This window comes from Eschscholzia californica, unplaced genomic scaffold, assembly GCF_041429995.1.
Source record: "Eschscholzia californica isolate CP2 unplaced genomic scaffold, dmEscCali1.0.p SCAF_5, whole genome shotgun sequence".
Taxonomy (NCBI): Eukaryota; Viridiplantae; Streptophyta; class Magnoliopsida; order Ranunculales; family Papaveraceae; genus Eschscholzia; species Eschscholzia californica.
The window spans coordinates 39,791,560-39,812,456 of record NW_028238472.1 but is presented as its reverse complement, the minus strand read 5'-3'; the positions used below and the strand labels follow the sequence as shown (position 1 = coordinate 39,812,456).

General features: G+C 38.5%; 2 protein-coding genes across 2 annotated transcripts; one reads left to right on the top strand and one right to left on the bottom strand.

Annotated features, from left to right (window-relative positions):
* Positions 1-14,237: 14,237 nt before the first annotated feature.
* On the top strand, positions 14,238-17,216 carry LOC147539159 (zinc transporter 4, chloroplastic-like). Its single transcript, XM_086639071.1, has 4 exons — positions 14,238-14,789; positions 14,893-14,950; positions 15,073-15,785; positions 16,360-17,216. The coding sequence occupies exons 1-4, from the start codon at positions 14,775-14,777 to the stop codon at positions 16,813-16,815; spliced, it is 1,242 nt and encodes a 413-aa protein (XP_086495197.1). The 5' UTR covers positions 14,238-14,774; the 3' UTR covers positions 16,816-17,216.
* On the bottom strand, positions 17,179-20,121 carry LOC147539158 (Galactosyltransferase family protein). Its single transcript, XM_086639072.1, has 7 exons — positions 19,519-20,121; positions 18,493-18,645; positions 18,334-18,416; positions 18,142-18,241; positions 17,924-18,037; positions 17,519-17,661; positions 17,179-17,398 (listed from the first exon to the last, which is right to left on the bottom strand). Exons 1-7 carry the CDS (start codon positions 19,992-19,994, stop codon positions 17,310-17,312), a joined length of 1,158 nt encoding a protein of 385 aa, XP_086495198.1. The 5' UTR covers positions 19,995-20,121; the 3' UTR covers positions 17,179-17,309.
* Positions 20,122-20,897: the final 776 nt, after the last annotated feature.

The following is a 20,897-nucleotide window of genomic DNA, read 5'->3' as shown; positions in this document are numbered from 1 at the left end:
AATATTTATTCATATTTTCACGTAACATTTTTTTTACTTGTCGGAGTGTCACGAGTCCTTAACCTAAACCTCATACAATTTTCACCTAACATGCTCCACATGATTGTTGGCACAAGTTATGCCTAGTTTCCCTGTGACTTATTTTTTACATGTTGGAACTTAATTTAAAATTACTTTCTAATTATTTTCTTTTGTACTCTTGTGCTTCGAATAAATTGGAATTTATTTTCACATTTGTAAATAGCCAAACTAATTTATTATCTTGCACTTAAAGTGGCGTCCACGAACCACAACACATATGCTCGTATACAGTGGCGAAGCCAGAAACTTTTATGAGTGGGGGCACCTTTTTGTTATAGGTAATGAAAAAATTACACAGTAAACGATCAAGCTAGAATCGAAAAGCAAATTCTTAACAAAATTTTATTTATAGTTTAGATATTTCGAGGCAATTTTGATGTATAACAATCAATCTCTAATTTTCTCAATATGGATCAAAGATCTTTCCTCCAACTGGATTCCCAAAATATACTGAAATAAAAAACAAATGAGGGGATGAAGAGATAATGCCTAATGGTGAAGATTAAGAAGAAGGACGCTAGATGATGAAGAGGAAGTGATCGTAATGGAAGAAAAGATGAAGATTAAGTTTTCTTTCTAACAACATGTTTACAAGAACAAAAGTCTAAAAAAGACGATTTTGAAATTCAAAATACAAATCACCGAAAAATCAGACAAAATCAAAATTAAGGGGCACGTTTAGAAAACTCATCATCTCTACGAGGCCATTTATTTAGTTGGTCACTTTGAGGAGGTCAAAATTGACTTATCTCAATTAATAAAACTAATTTTAAGCCAAGCATGACCTTTATAATGTATTTTTAAGAAGTAGTCATCTTAAACCAAACAATAACTTCAACTAACTTAAGTAGTAGATATTTTAGAAAAAAAAATTCTAGAAAAAAGAATATTGTGTGTAGGACTCGATCCCTTGACCTCAATATTGAAACATACTCGCGCCACCAACTAAGCTAGGGAAGAATTGTGTTTACAAAATGGAAATATATATATATATATATATATATATATATATAGATATATGTATCTAATATAGCGGCAAATGTCGCATAACATTAACGAGTCATGTTAGGGTCGTGGGGGCCTGCGCCCCCACAGGCCCCTATGTGGACTCGCCCCTGCTCGTATACCTAAATACCCTACTTAAATGGCCGCTGATTTCGGAAAGAATTTTTGAGCTTATAGCCCAAAAAACGGTCCCTAATATGGCATTTAGTCTTCCGTAATCCTATAAAGGGTTTCAAAACCAAAATATTAATGCAAATAGATATCTAGTCCATTTGTATACATCTAGAGAGAAAACACAAATCCCTAGAATACATATTAAATTATAATACTTAATCTAACCTTCCTCATATATTATAACTGATTTACCTTCAAAATTCACAAATATCTTTTTCCATTTTTATCTCCCACATTCTCTCTCCAATCACGTTTCAATTCAAAGTAAGGTTAGATTCATTATCTTCAGTAACGGAAACCTCTTTATTTTCCCTCTCTAAAACCGAATCACCTAATAAACCTCCATTAAACTCAGAAATCTTGTTTCATCTTCATTGGAGCAGTTGTGCAAACCTTCATTCTTTATCAGATTTTACATTGTGAAAGTCTTTGTTTGTACCATTATTAAGATCTAATATTGCTTCTCAGGTTAAATAATCAGATGATCTCGCTTTATTATTAAACATAACAGATTTTGATCTGATTCTATAAGATCTGTTTACTAATTCATTAACTTCGAATGTGTGATGTTTATTTTCTCTCTCTAAAATTTTCATAACTGTTGAAGATCTTGATATTTACTCCTTATTCAATGGTTCCTTCAAATCGAGTATGTTATGTTTGCATCCAATTATCATATCATATTTCTTTAGATTTACGTTTAAGCTTCCGTGTTTTGTGATATTTTTTCACATCAGATTTTTCTATCCGTACAATTTTCGAACCAGGTGATTATCCGTACGGTTTCTCATAACATAATATACAATATCGGTAGTTTACAATACATTTTCATATGTTCTCTCTGCCACTTCATCATCTTGCCGCCTCATCATCTTCTTCGGCGAAGGTCGCCGGTCGGAAAATTTGCCGGCCGGCGACCTTCCCCGGAGAAGATGATGAGGTGGAGAGAAGATGAGGTGGTAGAGAGAGGTGATGAGATGGAGGAGCCTTCTAAAATTTGTTTTATTTTGAACTCCCAAAATTAGAAGCCCCTTAGCAATAAAAAGAAACATAAAAGTCAATCTTATTTGACTAATTTTAAGAAAAATCTTTATTCCCCAGAGAATTTTCTTTATTCCCCAAAGTCATGACCTTTATTTTTACATTAGATTTGTGTCAAAGCAACTCAGGACTAGTTGTACCGTAGTTAGCTGAGAGCCTTACTATAACATGGAGATATCATTGGTTTGATTGACACGTGACTTGTTTCTATTGTCCACTTATAACACAATACTAGTTTTTATTAATTTCAATATATGATCGTGTGACACTTGACAATTTGTCATTGGTGATGGAATTCACTTTTTACTATTTAATATAATAAAATGTGCCCCCACACACCAAAATTTCTGGGTCCGCCACTGTATATATACATATATATATATATATATATCAATCTCCTCCCTTCTTCCACTCTGTCCCGAAGAGTAACTAGAACCAATTCAGTCACGTTTTCCTGTTCCAATTGAACACTTTCCATTTTTGATTATTCTCAAAAGAGAAGATTATTCTTTTTACCAAACATATGCGGATCCAATCACGATCTTATAATACGAACAAGAGATCTTTCTCAATCAACCCCTTTGCTCCTCATTCTTCGAGAATCAGAAAAATCCTTTTCGAGTTTGAATTTGTTCATTTGGAATCTGGGTTCTCTTACTTATTTATTTTTATTGACTTTTCGAAGCGTATGTGAATGCAAATTGCCCATTTGTATCCAATAAAGAATTCCAGCTGGTTAATCTATCTGAAACACAAATGTGACATTTCAGTGAGGAGCTCCAATCTCAGCAATTTCAAGTTCAAAGCAACAACTTATAAACGCCGAAGACTTTAAGAGGGTTAAGGTTAAAATCATACCTCTTGCGGGTCGTTTGTCAAAGCAGCTAGAGGCATAAGCCCACCAGGACCAGCTTGATTTGGGGTGAAGAGACAGGGCCGTGCGGGCAGGGCGCCCGCACTAGGCCCCCAACCACTAAGGGCCTACTTGCGATAATGGTCTGACGAAGTTACTACTATATATACATACACGGATAGGCATTTTAACCCAACATGTACTTGATCTTTGGTGGTAAGGCATGCGTGGAATCCACGTGAGTGGCACTGGTTCGATCCACGAAGTCTGCAAATTCTTTTTTTCTCTTCATGTTGGCATTACCATTGCTAAATTATTCTTTGTTTCTGCTCCGTTGCACTTTTTTTAATCGTTTTGTTATTTTGGGTAAGTTTTCTTTTGAAGTGCTTTTCAAATATAGAAATCTAAAAATTGTAATTTTTTTTCGAAAACATGTAAATATATTGAAAATTATAATACAAAAGATCCATATTCAAAAACTCGTCATTAGATTCTAACCTATACCTTGAACAAAGAAACAATGTCTTTTACAAAGAAATTATACCTTGTTCGATTTTTGTTTGTGATATTTTTATTCTTCAAAAGGCCCAAATTCAAAATTCGCACGGGGCCCCTAAATTCTCAAGCACGGCCCTGTGAAGAGATATACTTTTAGGGCGTTAGTACTACTGCCAGGGCCGGCCCAAGTCTTCAGGGGGTCAAAGCGAACTTAAAAAGTGGGGCCCTCTTTATGTACATGTGTCAATAAAAAAAATTCTACTATCATATATGTATTATTCAGTATGGAGAATTAGACTCAATGCTAAAATTAAAGAAGATAAAAAGACTTTGTAAAATTCAAATTATTTGATCCATCGAGAAGCTAATCGACTATGTAGTTTTTCTTACATATTTCACTTTCCATAATGATGTACGCAAATTTTAGTTAGTTGCTAATTCGCCAAGTTGTATCATAAAAATTAACTCATAGTGACTGGTTTATCAAATTCTCCTATTTCAAGAAATAAATAAACATGCCGAAGTACCTTTTACATGAAAAAATAGACACGCGTAGTATTCACATAGCTAATGTAAGCAGAAATATTTGAAATGTATGCAATGTATTGATTCAAGACATATCAAATTATCTAATAATAAGAAATTGAAAAATGTTTATTACAAAAGTAATAGTTAAAATAACAAATAAAAAATGAAAATTACTAATTGAGATTTAAAGAGAAATTCCAATGGAGATACGAAGGAGAAGGAAACAAACCGGTAGAAAGAGATAATTCTTTTTCTTTATAGAAAGTGGGAATAGATCAATAGAGATTTTTTTTTTTGTTGAATATTGATTAATAAAGGTTGGAGATAAAAAGTTTAATAAGAGATGGGTGGAAGATGGTATTTTGTGCCCTAAGTTTGACGGGCCACCTTTCCATTAAACTTTGTTGGATGTGCCTTTAAACTTATATAAAATGGGGGCCTTAGGTGAACTTGGGGCTCAAAGCAGCCGCGTTGGTTTCTTAGGGCCTGGGTCGCCCCCTGACTACTGCTTACTGAATAATGAATGAGCAAATCGACAATCTTCCTACACTTTCTCTTCCCAACTCAGTTCAAGAGGTGAATCTCCGAAAGTGTCTCTAAGGATTTGGGGTTCTTCCTCCTTGTATGACTTCTTCATCCTGGTCAGCCGACCGACAATGACAGTTTATCGGTGACTCTTGCTGGCATGGAGAAGAAATGATGAATACAATTTTATTCCCCATAACAATTAAAAAATATATTGGTCAACTAAAGTTGACAAATTTTTCGTAAAGTCTTTTCACTCCGGATAATTTTTTATATTTTCTCAAATGAGCAGCCTACATAAATTTGCTTTGCCCCACCACTATATTATATTTCATATTTTAATATTTTTCTACTTCTAACACGTGTGAATTTTGTGGCATACAAGATTTGGGAATAGTAAAATCAATGAAAGCAGATTCATTCACTTAGGTTTATTGAATAGGTGATCTCTGGGGGTGAGGTTTTTTTTAGGAGAGAGAAGCTCTGTAGTGACGTCAGCTTTCCTCTCTCCTTTCCACCTTACCGAAACCCTAATTGCGCCGCCATCACCATTCAAGACTTGCATAGAACCCTAGATCAAACTACCACGACCTCCCACGCTCACTTCACATTCAAACCCCTTCATTTAATTTGTCGTTTATCACCAACCACTCACCCTCGATCAAACTACAATCCAAGCTGCCCTCGAGTCTCCCTTCTTCATTCAACGGCAGTGCATGCATGAACAGCTTCTTCAACAAGAAAGCGCAGTCATTGGGAACTCATCAAATCAAGGTATAATCATCTGATAACCTCCATCTCCCGAGGTAATAAAGACACTCAACCTTGTAATTATTTCTTTTTATCGTTTCCTATTCCCCCTTTTATAGGTTTTGCGTAAGTTAATAGGTGTGTGGTCTTGATTTCCCTGCGATTTCTCTTCTTCTCTCTCTCGCCGGTATTTGTCGCCTGTCTTTCTAGTATGTCAACAGTCGCGTCCGACGAGTAGCCAACGCTGGTGGGTGGCACCACCCAATCACTGGGTCTGCATGGTGATGATTTCATGGAGCTTTATTTGTCTTTTCTTTCCAGTTTTGGTGTATTTAAACCCCAACTCAGCTTCGTCTCAGAACAACCATCCTCACCTTCTTCCTGTAGTCACCCCTTCTCCCCTTATCTCCTTCAGCACACTAATGGCAACTCACTTCGCTGTTTCCCCTCGTGGTCACCTATCCCTTAGATATTCCAAGCCCTCTACCAACCCTGAATTGCAATCAATCTCTCAAGGTTTCGTGGCTAGATGGTGCTGTCCAGAAGCAGCCACCCTTACCCAAATCAAAAAAATGCTCTTTCCACTCACTATTTTCTTCAGAGACTGTCACTACTCACCATTGGAGGGTCCGGTCAATACATTCCTTATAAAACCTAAGAGTCTCTTCATTCTTAATGCACTGAACTTCGGTAGACCTTGGATTCTGAAAGGTATGATGATGGTACTCAAGCAAGTGGTCTTCCCACTTACAGAGGAGATCGATGATCTATACTATGAGCCCATGTGGTGCACCTTGTACAAAATCCCCATGGCCATTCAAAATAAAGAGGATTTAGACACAATCTTTGATAGGATGGGGAAGATCATTCAGGTGAAGCCTCGGAACTTAGGTTTTGTCGACAACAAGGTGATTCGAGTTCATTTTCTTTATGATGTGAGATCACCTCTTCTGGCTACTATCAATCTTATGTTTGTGGATAAGGAAGTCACGTTTAATATAAGCTACCAGAAATTCCCTGGTGCTATCTGTCAGACTTGTAGAGTTGTTGACCACCCTCTAGGTCATTGCCCACCTCTCATACCCATCTCCTCCTCCGATGATGAAGAAGACCCCAATTATGAACCCATGGAAGATTTGGAACAGGAAGAACCGATTCTGTTGGCCCCTCCCCCTTCGCTTGTCCTTCGTACCATCCCTCCCCATCAATTGTTCACCCCTTCAGGCAAAAGGCTCAGGTCTAATTCGTCTCACCACTCGATTAGTTCATCGGATGAATCCCTTGATCATCATCACTACCCTTCTAGGATGTTGGACAATTTGGAAGCTCAAGCCTTACTGGAAGAATCCAATGTGCTCACTCGGAGTTTGGAAATCCTCACCAACCAGGGTCCGGAGGGTGCCGATATCCCACCAGCTTAGGCTTTCTCGTCGAAGGGTCGTTTTGTCGTTGTTTGTTTTTGTTGTTGTTTTGGCTGTTTAGTTGTCCTGTTTAGTTGGTATTGGTCCTAGTTAGGTCTCGGCATGTTCATCCACAAGAAGTGGCTCCCTCCTTTGGTCTCTGTTGATTGAAGGAGGGTTATTTTGTGTCTTCTGGTGGGGAGTACCTGTGTTTGTTTCTTCGTTTTCCTTAGTGGTTTTATTAGTTTAACTTTGTAATCTCGTTTTGTTTATCTTTAAGGTCTTCGTTTATCGTTTAGTGGTTGTTGTTTTTGCTTGTTCTTCTGTTTGCTTCTGTTCAGGGTGGTGGGCTTTTGGTGGTGTGTGCCCTTAGTTTCTGTCCTGGTGGGTTTGGGAGGTGGGCCTGGTGGCAGTTCCTGCTTTCTGTGAGGAGCGCCCCTAGTGTCCTGCTTCAGGCACTCCCGCGGGTTAGGTTGTTTTGGCCTGATCTTTTGGGTTAGTGGGCCTCCTTGTGGGTACATCTGAGTTACCACTCATGAACAGACCACCATTTGACACCCTATCCATGCTTGCGTGGAATATGAGGGGGTGTGGTAATTTCATAAATAGAAAGCATCTCTGGTCCCTTATTCGAGAGCATAAGCCGGAATTTATCTTCCTCTCAGAGACTAAATGTATGAACACTAACTTAGGCAGATTGCTTAATCTTCATGCGGACTACAAACTTTTCTCGGTTGAACCCACTAACAAAGCGGGAGGCCTTGCTCTCTTTTGGAATCCCAACTACGATGTAGAGATAGTGTTTGCTGACAAGAACATTATACATACTAAAGTTACTCCTAACAACAATCAACCAGTTTTCTTCATCACTTGCTTTTACGGTTACCCCTATAATAAGGACCGTCTGAAACCTTGGGAGAAGCTTCATACCAGAGCCCCAATCCCCACAGACCCTTGGCTTCTCATTGGTGACCTCAACACTATCCTGCACCCTTCTGAAAAAAGCGGAAACCAAAGTTCTCTTCCCAATCATGCAAAAACTATCCGATCTCATATTAATAGTCTTAACCTTCAGGATCTCGGCTTCAATGGGGCTTCCTTTACCTGGTCTAATAGGCAATTTGCAGGAAAGCTGATTCAAGAAAGGTTAGACAGAGCTCTAGCGAACATGCAATGGCTTTCGGATTTCCCGAATTCCTCGGTCCACCATCTGCCCGGAGTGGGCTCTGATCACCTCCCTATTCTTTACACCAATAAAAACAAAATCCTCAGAGGTAAAAAACCTTTCAAATTCATCAGAACGTGGATGGCCCATCCGGACTGTGGGCACTTCATTCAGGATAACTGGTCCTTATCGGCCAACCTCATCCAAAATAAGCTCAACTCTCTAGCCATTAACTTGGCTCACTGGAACAAATCGGTTTTTGGTCATATGGACAGGAAAATCACACATCTTGTCAAAGCTATTCAGGGGACTCAAAATGTCGACAGGTTGCGGGAGCTTAACACCCAATTGGAGGAAGCTTATAATCTTCAAGAAAGCATATGGAAGGAAAAATCGAGAGTGATGAACATTCAACTGGGAGATAGAAATACCAAATTCTTTCATGCCAAAGCTATTACCCGTAACCGGAAAAACCATATCAATGCTATCCTCAAGAATGATAACACTTGGAGTGATAATCCCCTTGAGATAGCACAACTTTTCTCCGATCACCTCATCAACATTTCGACCTCTACGTATCCCGAAAGCACTAACCACATTCTTAATCTTTTCTCCCAGCAAATTACAGAAGAGCAAAACTATTTCTTAACGATGCTGCCTATTGAAGAGGATATCCGCAGAGCTACTTTCTCCTTGAAACCTGACGCGGCCCCGGGACCGGATGGATACCCCCCTTTCTTTTATCAAGCTAACTGGGATACTGTCAAGAGCGATGTTATCGAAATGGTCAGCAAGTTCTTTACTTCTTCTATCCTACCACCCTCGACTAACCATACTCATATTTGCCTCATCCCAAAAACCAAATCCCCCCAGACCACAGCCGATTATCGGCCGATTAGCCTCTTAAACACGACATATAAAATCATAACCAAAATTCTAGCCAACCGGCTGAAAGTGCTGCTTCCAGATATCATTTCCCCGATGCAAGCGGCTTATGTTCCAGGCAGACAAATCACGGACAACATCATCATAAGCCAGGAGTTGTCCCACATATACCGTACTAAGCGGGGTTCGAAAAGCTACTTTGGCCTTAAACTCGATATGTCCAAAGCTTTTGACAGAATTGAGTGGTCCTTCCTGGAAGCTATCATGGCTAAACTTGGATTTGATGATCATTGGATTAGTCTAATACACACGTGTATTGCCTCTTCCTCTATGGCAGTCCTAATTAATGGGAGACCGGGACCGACGATCAATGTTACTAGAGGAATTAGACAAGGAGACCCGCTTTCTCTCTTTCTTTTCACGTTGGCTATGGAAGGCCTGAGTCGTCTACTGACGGCTCCTAACAGCCCCCATAAATTCATTGGTATTAATATACCCCGCTCTAATTTCATGGTTAACCATCTCCTCTTCGCGGATGACTGCCTCATATTCGGGCTGAACTCGTTAGATAATATCAATAACCTTCTCCACATCCTTAAGATATTCAGTGACAACTCTGGTCAAGTCATCAACTATAAAAAATCCACTATCTTTTTTACCAAAAACACCCACCACAAGTTCAAGAAGATGATTATCAAATCCCTCAAAGTTCAACAAGCTTCTTCCCTTGATAAATATCTGGGCACCCATCTCTTCATCGGAGCGAAGAAAAAACCTGCTTTTTCGGCACTCATCGATCAAGTTCAGAATAAACTCTCCAAATGGCAGACCAACCTCCTCTCTCAAGCTGGCCGTTCTATAGTCATTTCGACTATAACGGCGGCTGTTCCCCGATACCAGATGCAATGCTTTGCCCTTCCGAAGGGGATTAGCAACCGCATGGAGACCATTCAACGGTCCTTTTGGTGGGGAAAAACCAAAACTATTCACACAATCAAATGGGCTGCGCTTTGCAGGCCCCGTAAAAATGGTGGGCTAGGATTCCGTGAACCGTTCCTTGACAATAAAGCTTTTCTCTGCAAACTGGCGTGGCGCCTGCTCAAATTCCCTTCGGCCCCGTGGGCACAACTTCTTAAAGCTCGGTATTTCCCGAAGAGTTCTAAACCGCTGCCCGCTAAACAGTCTAACTCTTGGATTTGGAAATCTATTGTGGCATGCGTGCCTCAGATTACTAATCTCATATTCTGGGATGTCAACAGAGGGCATCAGATTAATATTTGGGAGGATTTTTGGATCCCAAATCATAAACCGCCTATTCCAAATAGGCACAATTGCCCGTTTAACAATGTGGCGGATCTCATGCTAGACAATAAATGGAATAGGAACATATTAATGCAATATTTTGACGATGATGTAGGTAAAGCGATCCTCAGTATCAATATCCAACCCAATGCTCAGGACACGATGATCTGGACTCTCACCAAATCAGGTAACTTCACGATCAAAACCATGTATAACCATTTAAAGTACGGAACTCAACAACACACGACGATGGAATGGAACTTTATCTGGAAAATCCCAACCATACCGAGAATTAAACTATTCCTGTGGAAATGTTGTACTAACAGTTTACCAGTTCGAGGAAAAATTGGCAGATATATTGGTAATATATACACTTGTATGTTTTGCGAACACACGGAAACGATCACTCATGTTTTACTTCATTGCCAATTCGCGCGGGCGATTTGGCTGTACTTCGGTCTCAGACCTGATAACTTTACCAACATTCTGGACTGGATAATGTTCTGGAAAACTATGACGAGTGATGTTATGTCGTTAATGGCAAAAATTATGTGGTTTATTTGGAAGACGCGATGTGATAAATGTTTTTCTTCGAAATCCACTAACCCGATGCAGGTAATTACTATGATCCAAAATTATACCACATCAATAAAGATACAAACCAAAGGCGAGAAAGCAAAAGACAACATCAAATGGCTTCCACCAGAGTCCCCGTTCCTCAAATTCAATGTGGACGCATCCTTCTTAGCGTGCACGGAACCAGCTGGCATAGGTTGGACACTATACGATGAAAAGGGAGACTTTGTGACAGCTAAGGCGGAGACCACCAGAGGGCAAACAGCAGAGGAATGTGAAGGTCTGGCTATTCTTAACGCAATACAATGGGCGAAATGTCAACAAATCACACATCTCCATATAGAAAGCGACAATCTAAGTATAATTAATTACCTCAACAACAACGCTAGAGATATCGGGTGGCAAACAAAAAAATTGCTGGTCAACTTTGGGGATCTATTATCAAACTTTATGGAGGCAAGATTCACTCACGAGCCAAGAACGGTGAATACGATGGCAGACAAATTGGCGAAATGGGGCAGACAGAAGCAGACCAATCGACAATGGCACTCGATGATCTCCTTGCAGAATGATGTGGCTAGTTAATTTGAGTTCTTTTTCAACAAAAAAAAAAAAAAAAGAATAGGTGAATAGTGCCTTAGCGGAATAAAGCTAATTCTCTTTACAACTTGCAATATTTTATGCTTTAGCTCTCCATTTTCTTAAATGTCTCCATGTGGGGATGTGTATTATTCTGTTGATCTTCATAGAACATAGGGCTGGCTCTGGGCTTTTTGGTATACTGTTAATGTCTTTCACCATGGAAATCTTAAAAACTTTCCCATGTACACCATTAACCACGAAGTAGAGCATCAATTGCCCTGCCTAGGACCTTTAAGACCTATTCCTAGGCCCCCCCAGTCAAGTGGTTGTCCTAGAACTCACTGGCATCACACAGTTTCCTTGGTTTGTGCTGAGTATATGGATTTGATCCATTGGGCTTTATCTGGTATATAGGCTAGCCTTCGAGTTTCTTTACTCTTGACAAGTGCTCATTTAGTTTTATTGAGCCAAATATTTAGTCTTGACCAGTCAAGAAGCCAACCAATTGACTTAGGTGGCACTTGTCAGAATTCTAGTTACATGCCAGCAATACTTGGATATGGTCCCAAAAGAGCTTTTCCATCTGAGTCTTGAAATGGGAGGCCGACGCGAGTGTCCTAAGCACTATGTTGTTTGAAGTGCAAGGCGGTGCGAGGCAACAAAGCTTTCGCCTGCACCTTGCTCGACGCGCCTTGGCAAGCGTGATGCTGAAATTTTTTTCTGTGAAGAAGATGAAGAGAAGAAAAAAAGAAGAAGACGAAGATAAAAAGTAAAATATTGATCTGTGCTTAAGAAGATGAAAGAGATATAAAACCCTAAATGAGTCTAAGTCCGACCCTTATATTAGATCACCAACGGTTCAGATTTGGGCAAGGATTTTCTAATTTTTAGTCTTTAAAATTCTATGACCAAATATGGACCAATCTAAATCTTTAACCATTAAAATTTCTAATCTAGTCCTGGCTCTTAATTAGAAATAAACCTTCAAATCCCTGTTTTTCTCTTTCTCTTCTATTTCTTCAACCTGAAAGTCGTCTTCTTTCTTCGAAAGAGTGGAATTGCTCGTACATGTAGAATAGTAAATGAAATTACTCATACTTCGCGACAATATTGTCTTACTCATTCTATTTGTGACAAATTGGATGCAAACACACTCTTCCATCTTGCATTCGTACTTTCTTAAATTCTGAGAACACTTCGAATGTAGCTGTTGTACTTAATGAATAATACACGCCAAAAGCCTACTTTCATAAAAGAAAAGTAAATATTAATTTGGTTGTATTTTTATTATTTACTTTTGAAGATTTACATTCTCAAATATTTAGAGCATTTCCAATGCAAATCTCAATCTTAGAAACTCGGAGTGCCACGTAAGACTTTTAGAGTTTTTATCTGAAAATTTATCTCTAATGCAAAACTCAATCCAAATCTCCAAGATGACATGTCGAGGGTGGAACGGAGATATCTCAAGAGGACACTCCATTTCTAGAGTGTCCTCTTGAGATATCTCTAAATGCCAACTCAGCATTTTCATATATTTTAATGAAAAAAAAAATGTCACATAAATAATTTTTGGAGTTTTAGAGTGTTGCATTGGAGAAGTCATTCGAATAGAGGATCTCAATCTTGACAAATAGGAAAGAGAAAAATTAGAGATTGACATTTGAATCTCGACACATAAGATTTTTAGAGTTTCTTTTGAGTTTTGCATTGGAGATGCTCTTAGTTTGGTTTGTTTTGGTTATATCTAATAATTGTGATAAAAGAAGATTTAGGTTTTTTATTTTAGAAATTGACTACAATCTATGTGATAAACACGATAACCGCCTAATTTTAAACGATTAATGAAAGAGCCGACGAATTTATTATATTTATTGCCTAAATTAGATGAGATAACCACTACAGCAAAAAATTTTGAACGACTCTCAGGCTCTCTCTAATGTTTAAGTTGTAAAACTGCTCTGTGGAGGAGCGATTGTGGTGGCGACGCCTAGATAGGTGTTTCTTTTTCTTCTTTCAGTCTCTGTTTTGATCAACCCTCGCCAGATCTGGCGAGGGTTTCCTTTATTTTCCTCTTTCTCTTTCTCTTTTATTGTTCATATAGTTTTGTGGTGGTGAGATTTGAGTGTGGAACGATTTGGTTGTGGTGGAAAGGTTTTGTGGTGGTGTTTAGTGTTGTTGTTATGGTGGTGGTGGGGAAGAGGGTAGTGGTGAATGGTGGTAGTGGCGGGTTTAGTGGTCGGATAGTGATAGGATCTGGTTGTGGAGGGGTGATTAGTGGCGGTGTTGGGATTAGATTTGGTGGTGGTCTGGGATGATGGTGGTGATGTTCATGGTGGTGGTGTTATGGTGTTTATGGTGGAAAGTGGGTTGTGATTATGGCGGTGGTGTTTTAAATGCTGGTGGTGGGTGGCGGTGTAGAAGAGGGATTTGGGTTATTTCTGTGGTGGTGTTTAATGATGGTGGTGGGTGGTGGTGGAGAAGAGGGTTGTGTGTAATTTCTATTGTGGTGTTTTATTGATGGTGGTGGGTGGTGGTGGTGGAGCGATTGGTTTTTACGGCAAAATCGGGTGGTGCTTCGTGATGGTGGTATGGTGGTGACGTGATTTCTGTGGTGGTGTGATGGCGACGATTCTCCGGTGACGGAAGCGGTTTTCTGGCGACAACGACAGTTTCTTGGAGACGGTGGCGGTTTTCCGGTGACGGTTTTTCGATAACAAGGCGGTCGTTCTTTTATCAGTTTTACTGTTATCTTTCGTCGACTTTTAGGGTCTTTTCATTCACGATCTTTAGGATCTTTTGTCGGCTTTTAGGATCTTTTGTTTGAGTAAGTGTCGAGTCAATTATACCATGTATCTTCGTGTTGTTGTTCACTTATGAATAAAAGTATGGTTTACTCAAAAAAAAAAAAATTGTTGGACGGAAGATTTACATCCCGATAACAAGAGGTGTATGATCTGTAAAATATTCAACCGAAAGTATGGGCAAGTAACAATAATTATGCTGAGTAATAGTATAATAACAAACTATATACGGCCTACCTATTAAAAACAAAAAATGAGAAGGGAAAATGAAGTGAAAATGTCGACACCATACCCTCATCAACAAGGAAAAAACCACAACTGAAAGTTTAAGCGGCAACCCAAACTTCCATACCCTTTGATTTGTCAAACAATGTCGACATTCATCGCCACCCTCTCTCTCTCTCTCTCTATCTCTCTTTACAGAAGAATATATATATATCTTCACTCAGAAGGAACAATTTCTCTTCTTTTTCTCTCATCTTCTTCAAAGAACACACTTCCCCTGTACTTCCAAGTTCCAACTATTATTACCATTTTAAACCTAATCTCGATTTTTTCATTCTCTTGGAGATTTGCAAAATTACCTGAATCCCAAGACCCTCTTTATGTCTTCCATCGAGGTTAGGATTTCTTTTCTAGATTTCAGAGAGTTAGAAAAACGAATCTTCTGTATTTTAATTTTTTAATCGAATTTTACTAATTGAATTTTACTCTGTTTTCTAGGATCTTGATTCTTTAATTTACATCAAACCAATTACAGAAAGAGCTCAATCGTATTCAGGTACAATCTCAATTTCCCAAACCCTAAAAGACCAAAATTTACAATTTTGATTTATGGGTTTTGTTAATTTAGGGTTCTAAAATTATGGGTGTTTTTTTATTTTGGGGCAAAAAAAAAAACAGATAACTTTGTGCAGCTAATCACAACTTCAATGGCGACAACGAGTTGTGGAGTTAACTCAACCGAGTGTCGAGACGACTCAGCCGCGTTCATTCTAAAAATGATTGCAATTGGTGCGATTTTATTTTCCGGGGTGATGGGAATTGCAATTCCACTCGTTGGAAAAGAACGTCGGTTCTTAAGAACCGATGGAAATTTATTTTTCGCGGCGAAAGCATTTGCCGCTGGAGTAATTCTTGCCACCGGTTTCGTTCATATGTTACCTAGTGGCACGTCAGCATTAACTGACAGTTGTCTACCTTCGTCACCTTGGTCAAAATTTCCATTTTCTGGGTTTGTAGCAATGATGTCTGCATTAGCAACCCTAGTAGCTGATTTTCTTGGTACTCAATTTTATGAGAAGAAAAAAGAAGAGGAAAAACGAGTTAATAACAATGGAGATGACTCGGTTGTTGATATGGAATCGGGTGGTGGAATCGTTCCGGTTTTGGGTGGAAATAGTAATTTGAAGGTGGTGTTTGGTGAAGAGGAAGGAGGTGGAATGCATATAGTTGGGATGCATGCACATGCGGCACAACATAGACATAACCATCAACAAGGGAAGGACGCATGTGAAGGGCACGCGGTTGAACACGCGCATGGTCACTCGCATGGATTTGGAGATGACGATGACGATGAAGTGGAAGGAAGTGCTAGGCATGTTGTGGTATCTCAGGTAAATTTTATACTATATTTTTTGTTCTTTTGTAGTCGTTTTATTATATTGATTTTTAGAAAAAGGTAAATTCTATTTCAATATGAGGTCTTAAATTTATTAGTTATTCGACTTTTTAAATAGAATATGTTTTATATTGGTTGATATGTCATTGACACATCATGTGAAAAGCGAATAAAATGTTATATCAATACGTTCGGATTTGTAACAAGGTCCAAACCTTAGGTTGTACTTGATAGCAATTAGTTTAGAGTTCAAAAAAAATGCTATAGGAAATCGAGAGGATTTTGCCGGTGCTTTATTTTTTAGGCAGATTTCCGAGTGGCCTCCTAGTTTATGACCTATAGACTTTTCGGTTTTGTTGTTTGTAAATAAAAGGTTGTAGTGTACACCCTAGTTTCATGTTTCTGTTTTTCGAATGCAATTTAAATTTTAAGGATTCAATTGTAGAAATATTGGTGGAATCGATATATCTCTATGGAACATATTGGACTAAATAAATGGGGTAACATGCGTTTTACTTCAGATGTGTTTTCTTATAGTATATAAACAGTGTTTCTTTTGAATGGTGCAGATATTAGAACTTGGGATCGTATCACATTCGGTTCTAATAGGGCTAGCCCTTGGGGTGTCTCACAGTCCATGTACTATAAGGCCATTGATAGCAGCACTCTCTTTTCATCAATTCTTCGAAGGGTTTGCATTAGGAGGTTGTATTTCACAAGCCCTACTCAAGAAGATGTCGACGATACTAATGGCGTGTTTCTTTGCCATTACAACACCAGCTGGGATTGCAATTGGAACTGGAGTTGCTTCTTTATACAACCGAAACAGTCCAAGAGCATTGGTGATTGAAGGGATATTGGATTCAATTTCAGCTGGAATTCTGGTTTATATGGCTTTAGTGGATTTGATAGCAGCTGATTTTCTTAGTAAAAGAATGAGATGTAATGTGAGGCTACAGATTGTGTCTTACTTGGCTCTCTTTCTTGGTGCTGGTTCTATGTCTTTGCTTGCAATTTGGGCATGATTCTTTCATTTGATTGTAGTCTTTATTCAAGAAGAAGAGAGAAACAGAGAGTGAAGAAAGGAGGGAAGAAGAGAGAGACAAGGAGGATCTGAGAAATAGATATTGAAGATTTTCAGCATTCTTTTTCAGGTTCTTTTTGTTTTCCTGCCATGTGAGGGGAGGAGGGAGATGATGTTAGAAGTGTATTTTTGGTGTTATAATAGCCATTTGTAGTTCATTTTCTTCTCTATCTTGTCCATTTAGGGTGTCTTGATGAAGGAATGAAATTTCGAGCTAGGTGGAAATAGAAATCTTTCGAAATTTAATTCCTCGAGTCTAATACAATAATAATAGCTCTCTCTCTCTCTCATGGTGGTTTCTAACTTTCACAAATAAATGCTCAAATTTGATATACAAGAAAATATATAATGTTACATTTCACAGGCAAAAACCTTATTGTTCATTCTTTTACAGAAAGAACAAGTCCGAAAACAAAAATAATGGGGCTCATTCTCTCATCTATCCTCAGGTGGCAGTGTTGGGCTTTTGGAACACATACTCATATTATGAAGCTCCTTCAACCTTCTAACTGGGTTGCACAATCCTGCTTTTTGTACAGAAAAAAAAACCTCAAAATGTTCTATTAGAATTGCCAAAGGGTTCCGACTCCATCAAAATGTTCTACAAAATGTATGAGAATAAGGAGAGATTCTTTTTTGTTTACCTGAACATTTAGGAACATCCCACACTGCTATAGATGTCGGTGTACATCGAGGATCACATAAAGCTCGATTATCTTCATGATGTACATTCATTGATAGCATCCACGATCCAACTGTGACATCCTCATTGCTAAACACTCTCAAGCTAGAAACAAGAACACATAAAATGAGAATTTCTTTTTTTTTTTGATACATTAAGACTCGAACCTTGGGGCTTGGTCTCGCCAGTGCATAGCCACGTGTGTCACCACGTAACTTGACGACTTACAATAACCATAAACAATATGCATATATGTATATATATATATATATATATATATATATATATATATAATCTTCAGGCAGGTAAGCTACAGGAAATCAAAGAAATTATCACCAAATCTTTTGGAATAAGAGAATTTACTGACCTGTCATTTCTCGCAGTAGCTAGTGATGCGACTATTTCTGCAGATAGAACATAAATTGGACCATAAGCATGCAAGAAATACTCATTTCCAAGTAAATGCCCTGATTTCTCATACCTGGAATTTAGAGGGGAAAATGTTACATTGTTTAAACAAACAATTTGAACAGTTCGCAGCAATATCTCATGAAAAGTTTCAATTTTGAGAAGAAAAGATAGTACCATTTCATCTTGGGGTCAGTGATCACTGGGCCTTTCTTCATGCATCCAATATAAGTCCTTGAATGAGATCTATCTCTAGCTAGAAGAGTTGCTAGTCGGTCTGATAGTAAATGAAAATAATTGAATTATGTTGTGGTTATAATGAGTTTGAACGAATAAGAAATTTGTGTAAATCGAACTTTTAAAGCTTACCCGGGCGCAAATATATGTTATCATCAGCTTTGATATAATAGTCTGCTTCAAAAAGTTGAAAAGCTGCTTTGAAAAATGCCAACCTGTAGACAAGATATGAACCAAAGGAATTATGATTTTAGTGGCACAGAAAGAAGGAGCCGAGAGACTAAGACTCACGTTTTATACGGTAGCATTAAGTACTCTTCTTCGACATCAATTAACATAAAATCGTGATATTTATTAATTTCGTCTTCAAGTTCTCTCATCTTCTTCGCATCTTTTGATCGTCCAATGACGAACCTTACTGCTATTCCAGTAGCTTGTTCCAAACTGTAAAGGTAGAACGGTACAAAATATGTTACAAGAATGCTAGCAAAAATTAACACCAAATGAATCATATATTTGGACAAAGTTCATGAGATATCTCTCTATATGGAGATCTGCAATTACCCTCCACTATTGTGTTCTTTTATTTAATATCTCTCTTACCATTTACAAATATTTTCATTTTGATCGATAAAAAATCTTCTTTTGAATAAGATTTTTCGCACCACCATTTAAGAGTTGTGAAAGTTCTGGCGGCAAAATAAACACCAAAGGAAACAAGCGTCTAGACAGGATTCATCAAGCTGACTGACAAAATAAGTGCAAGAAAACAACACATCCTGATATGCCCATAATATATGCGATACAATCGGACATCTAGCTGGTTTATGGCCGTATTCTACCCACATTGTCACATTAATCATTTCTCCCATAATTTATCCCCAATAAACCGTTCGCCCCTTCGCTGATATGGTACCGTACCAATATCAATTACTTAATATGTAGTCCACAATTTTAGTTCTGACTAAAATGCATTTTTGTATAAAGTTTCGGTCTGAAGTATGATGATAGTTCAGAAATAACATATGCAATTTCAATCTTTAGTGTTCTAAGAATCTAAACGAGGATCTTGAAGCAAAACCTACTTATCTTAACTACAATGTTGTTTCTATAACAAAATTTGAACAAATTGAACAGGATCAACATTAACACTTAAAACCCTAAATTCAAAACAGAGGAATGGATAACAAGTAACAAATTAAAGTAACAGAATCTTAATACAGTTAATACAAAGTGGCATTTTCAGCTCACACTCTTGATTATTGAACTAGATCTTTACTAACAACAAGAAGTATATGGAAATGAAATTAGATTTACCGAATTAGATTATCATGATCTGAAGGAAACCAAGTACTACGAAGAGAAGAACGACGATCAGCAAAAGAAAACCCAGTTAAAATTCCAACAAACCCTAAGAATTTAGGGCGTTCAATAATGCCATTACGATCATGATTTCCACCACCAAGTTCACTAGAACTAGTACTACTAGTATTGATGATGGAGTTGAAAGTTCTGAAAGTATCTTGAACTCTACCACAACGGAAGAAGGGGAAAGGTTTAGGGTAACGAATAGTGTAGAGAGAGAAAATGATACTGGTTAATCCAAACAAGAAGAAAATGGAAGAGATAATTAAGAGAGAGAAAGTAAGACGAGAAGTAGTAGTGATTGAGTTGGGTGAGGGTGAGAAAATATTTCGTTTCTTGGATTTGTCATCTTTAGAGTATTGAGGGAAAGATGGAGAAGGAGATAGGAGGCTGTGACTGTAAGTAGGAGTTCTTGCCATTCTTGCCATTTTCAGTTATTCTGTGTGATGTTTAATTTTCCCTCTCTAGATTTCTCTTTCTCTCGAAAATGACTAAATGAGTGGGTTAATTGTTGGAGCGGCTAATAGCACCGTTAAAATGGTTGTTAGTCCACCTTAGTAGGTGTAACGCCCCAAGCCTTAACATTTATCGATATTGTCTCCGCTTTAACCACCTCACACCGATACGGGGTTTTATTCTTGGCGAAGGCACCACAAGTCCACCCAAAAGGTCTCGGTATGGGCGAAGACACACGATTCGTCCGACCATCAGGGTACGCAGCGACACCGTGGACCCCCAACAACGATATTGGCCTCACTTTAGCCACCACCTACTGAGGTCTCCAGTGGGGAACAAAAGTGAGGACAATATCGTTGTAGGGGGGGGGGGGGTCCACGGTGTCGCTGCATACTCTGATGGTCGGACGAATCGTGTGTCTTCGGCCATACCGAGGCCTTTTTGGCTAGGTTTGTGGTGCCATCGCTAAGAACAAAAGTCCGTACTTGTGTGAGGTGGTTAAAGCGGGGACAATATCGACAACTGCTAAGGCTTGGGGCGTAATGGTAGACACCCGTTTTTTTTTTTCTCTTCTTATCCTTCTTCTTCTTCTCCTTCTTCTTCTTTTTCTTCTCTTCTCCTGCTTCAAACCATCATTGATACTTTATCATGTAATAACTTTATTTCTTAATCCATCATCATCAATAAACAATGAAGAGTTAGAGAGTTAAAGAACCTTGTTTTAGAGAGAGAAAGAAAGTAAAACCATTATGGGTGGGAAGAACTTTAATTTCATACCAACTTTGATCTATGATGAGTAGTTAGAGAGAAAAGACCTTGATTCAAAACCACCGTTAAAAATACTACCGGGGACCCTACTCACAGACTGGTCTGAG

Excerpts from the sequence above, each read along its gene's own strand:
- LOC147539159 (XM_086639071.1), top strand. Across the intron at positions 14,951-15,072 it reads AAGAGCTCAATCGTATTCAG|ATAACTTTGTGCAGCTAATC; the intron begins GTACAATCTCAA and ends AAAAAAAAACAG. Across the intron at positions 15,786-16,359 it reads GGCATGTTGTGGTATCTCAG|ATATTAGAACTTGGGATCGT; the intron begins GTAAATTTTATA and ends TGAATGGTGCAG.
- LOC147539158 (XM_086639072.1), bottom strand. The coding sequence starts at position 19,994 with ATGGCAAGAATGGCAAGAACTCCTACTTACAGTCACAGCCTCCTATCT. Across the intron at positions 18,242-18,333 it reads TAACATATATTTGCGCCCGG|ACCGACTAGCAACTCTTCTA; the intron begins GTAAGCTTTAAA and ends ATTTACTATCAG. Across the intron at positions 18,038-18,141 it reads ACTGACCCCAAGATGAAATG|GTATGAGAAATCAGGGCATT; the intron begins GTACTATCTTTT and ends TCTAAATTCCAG.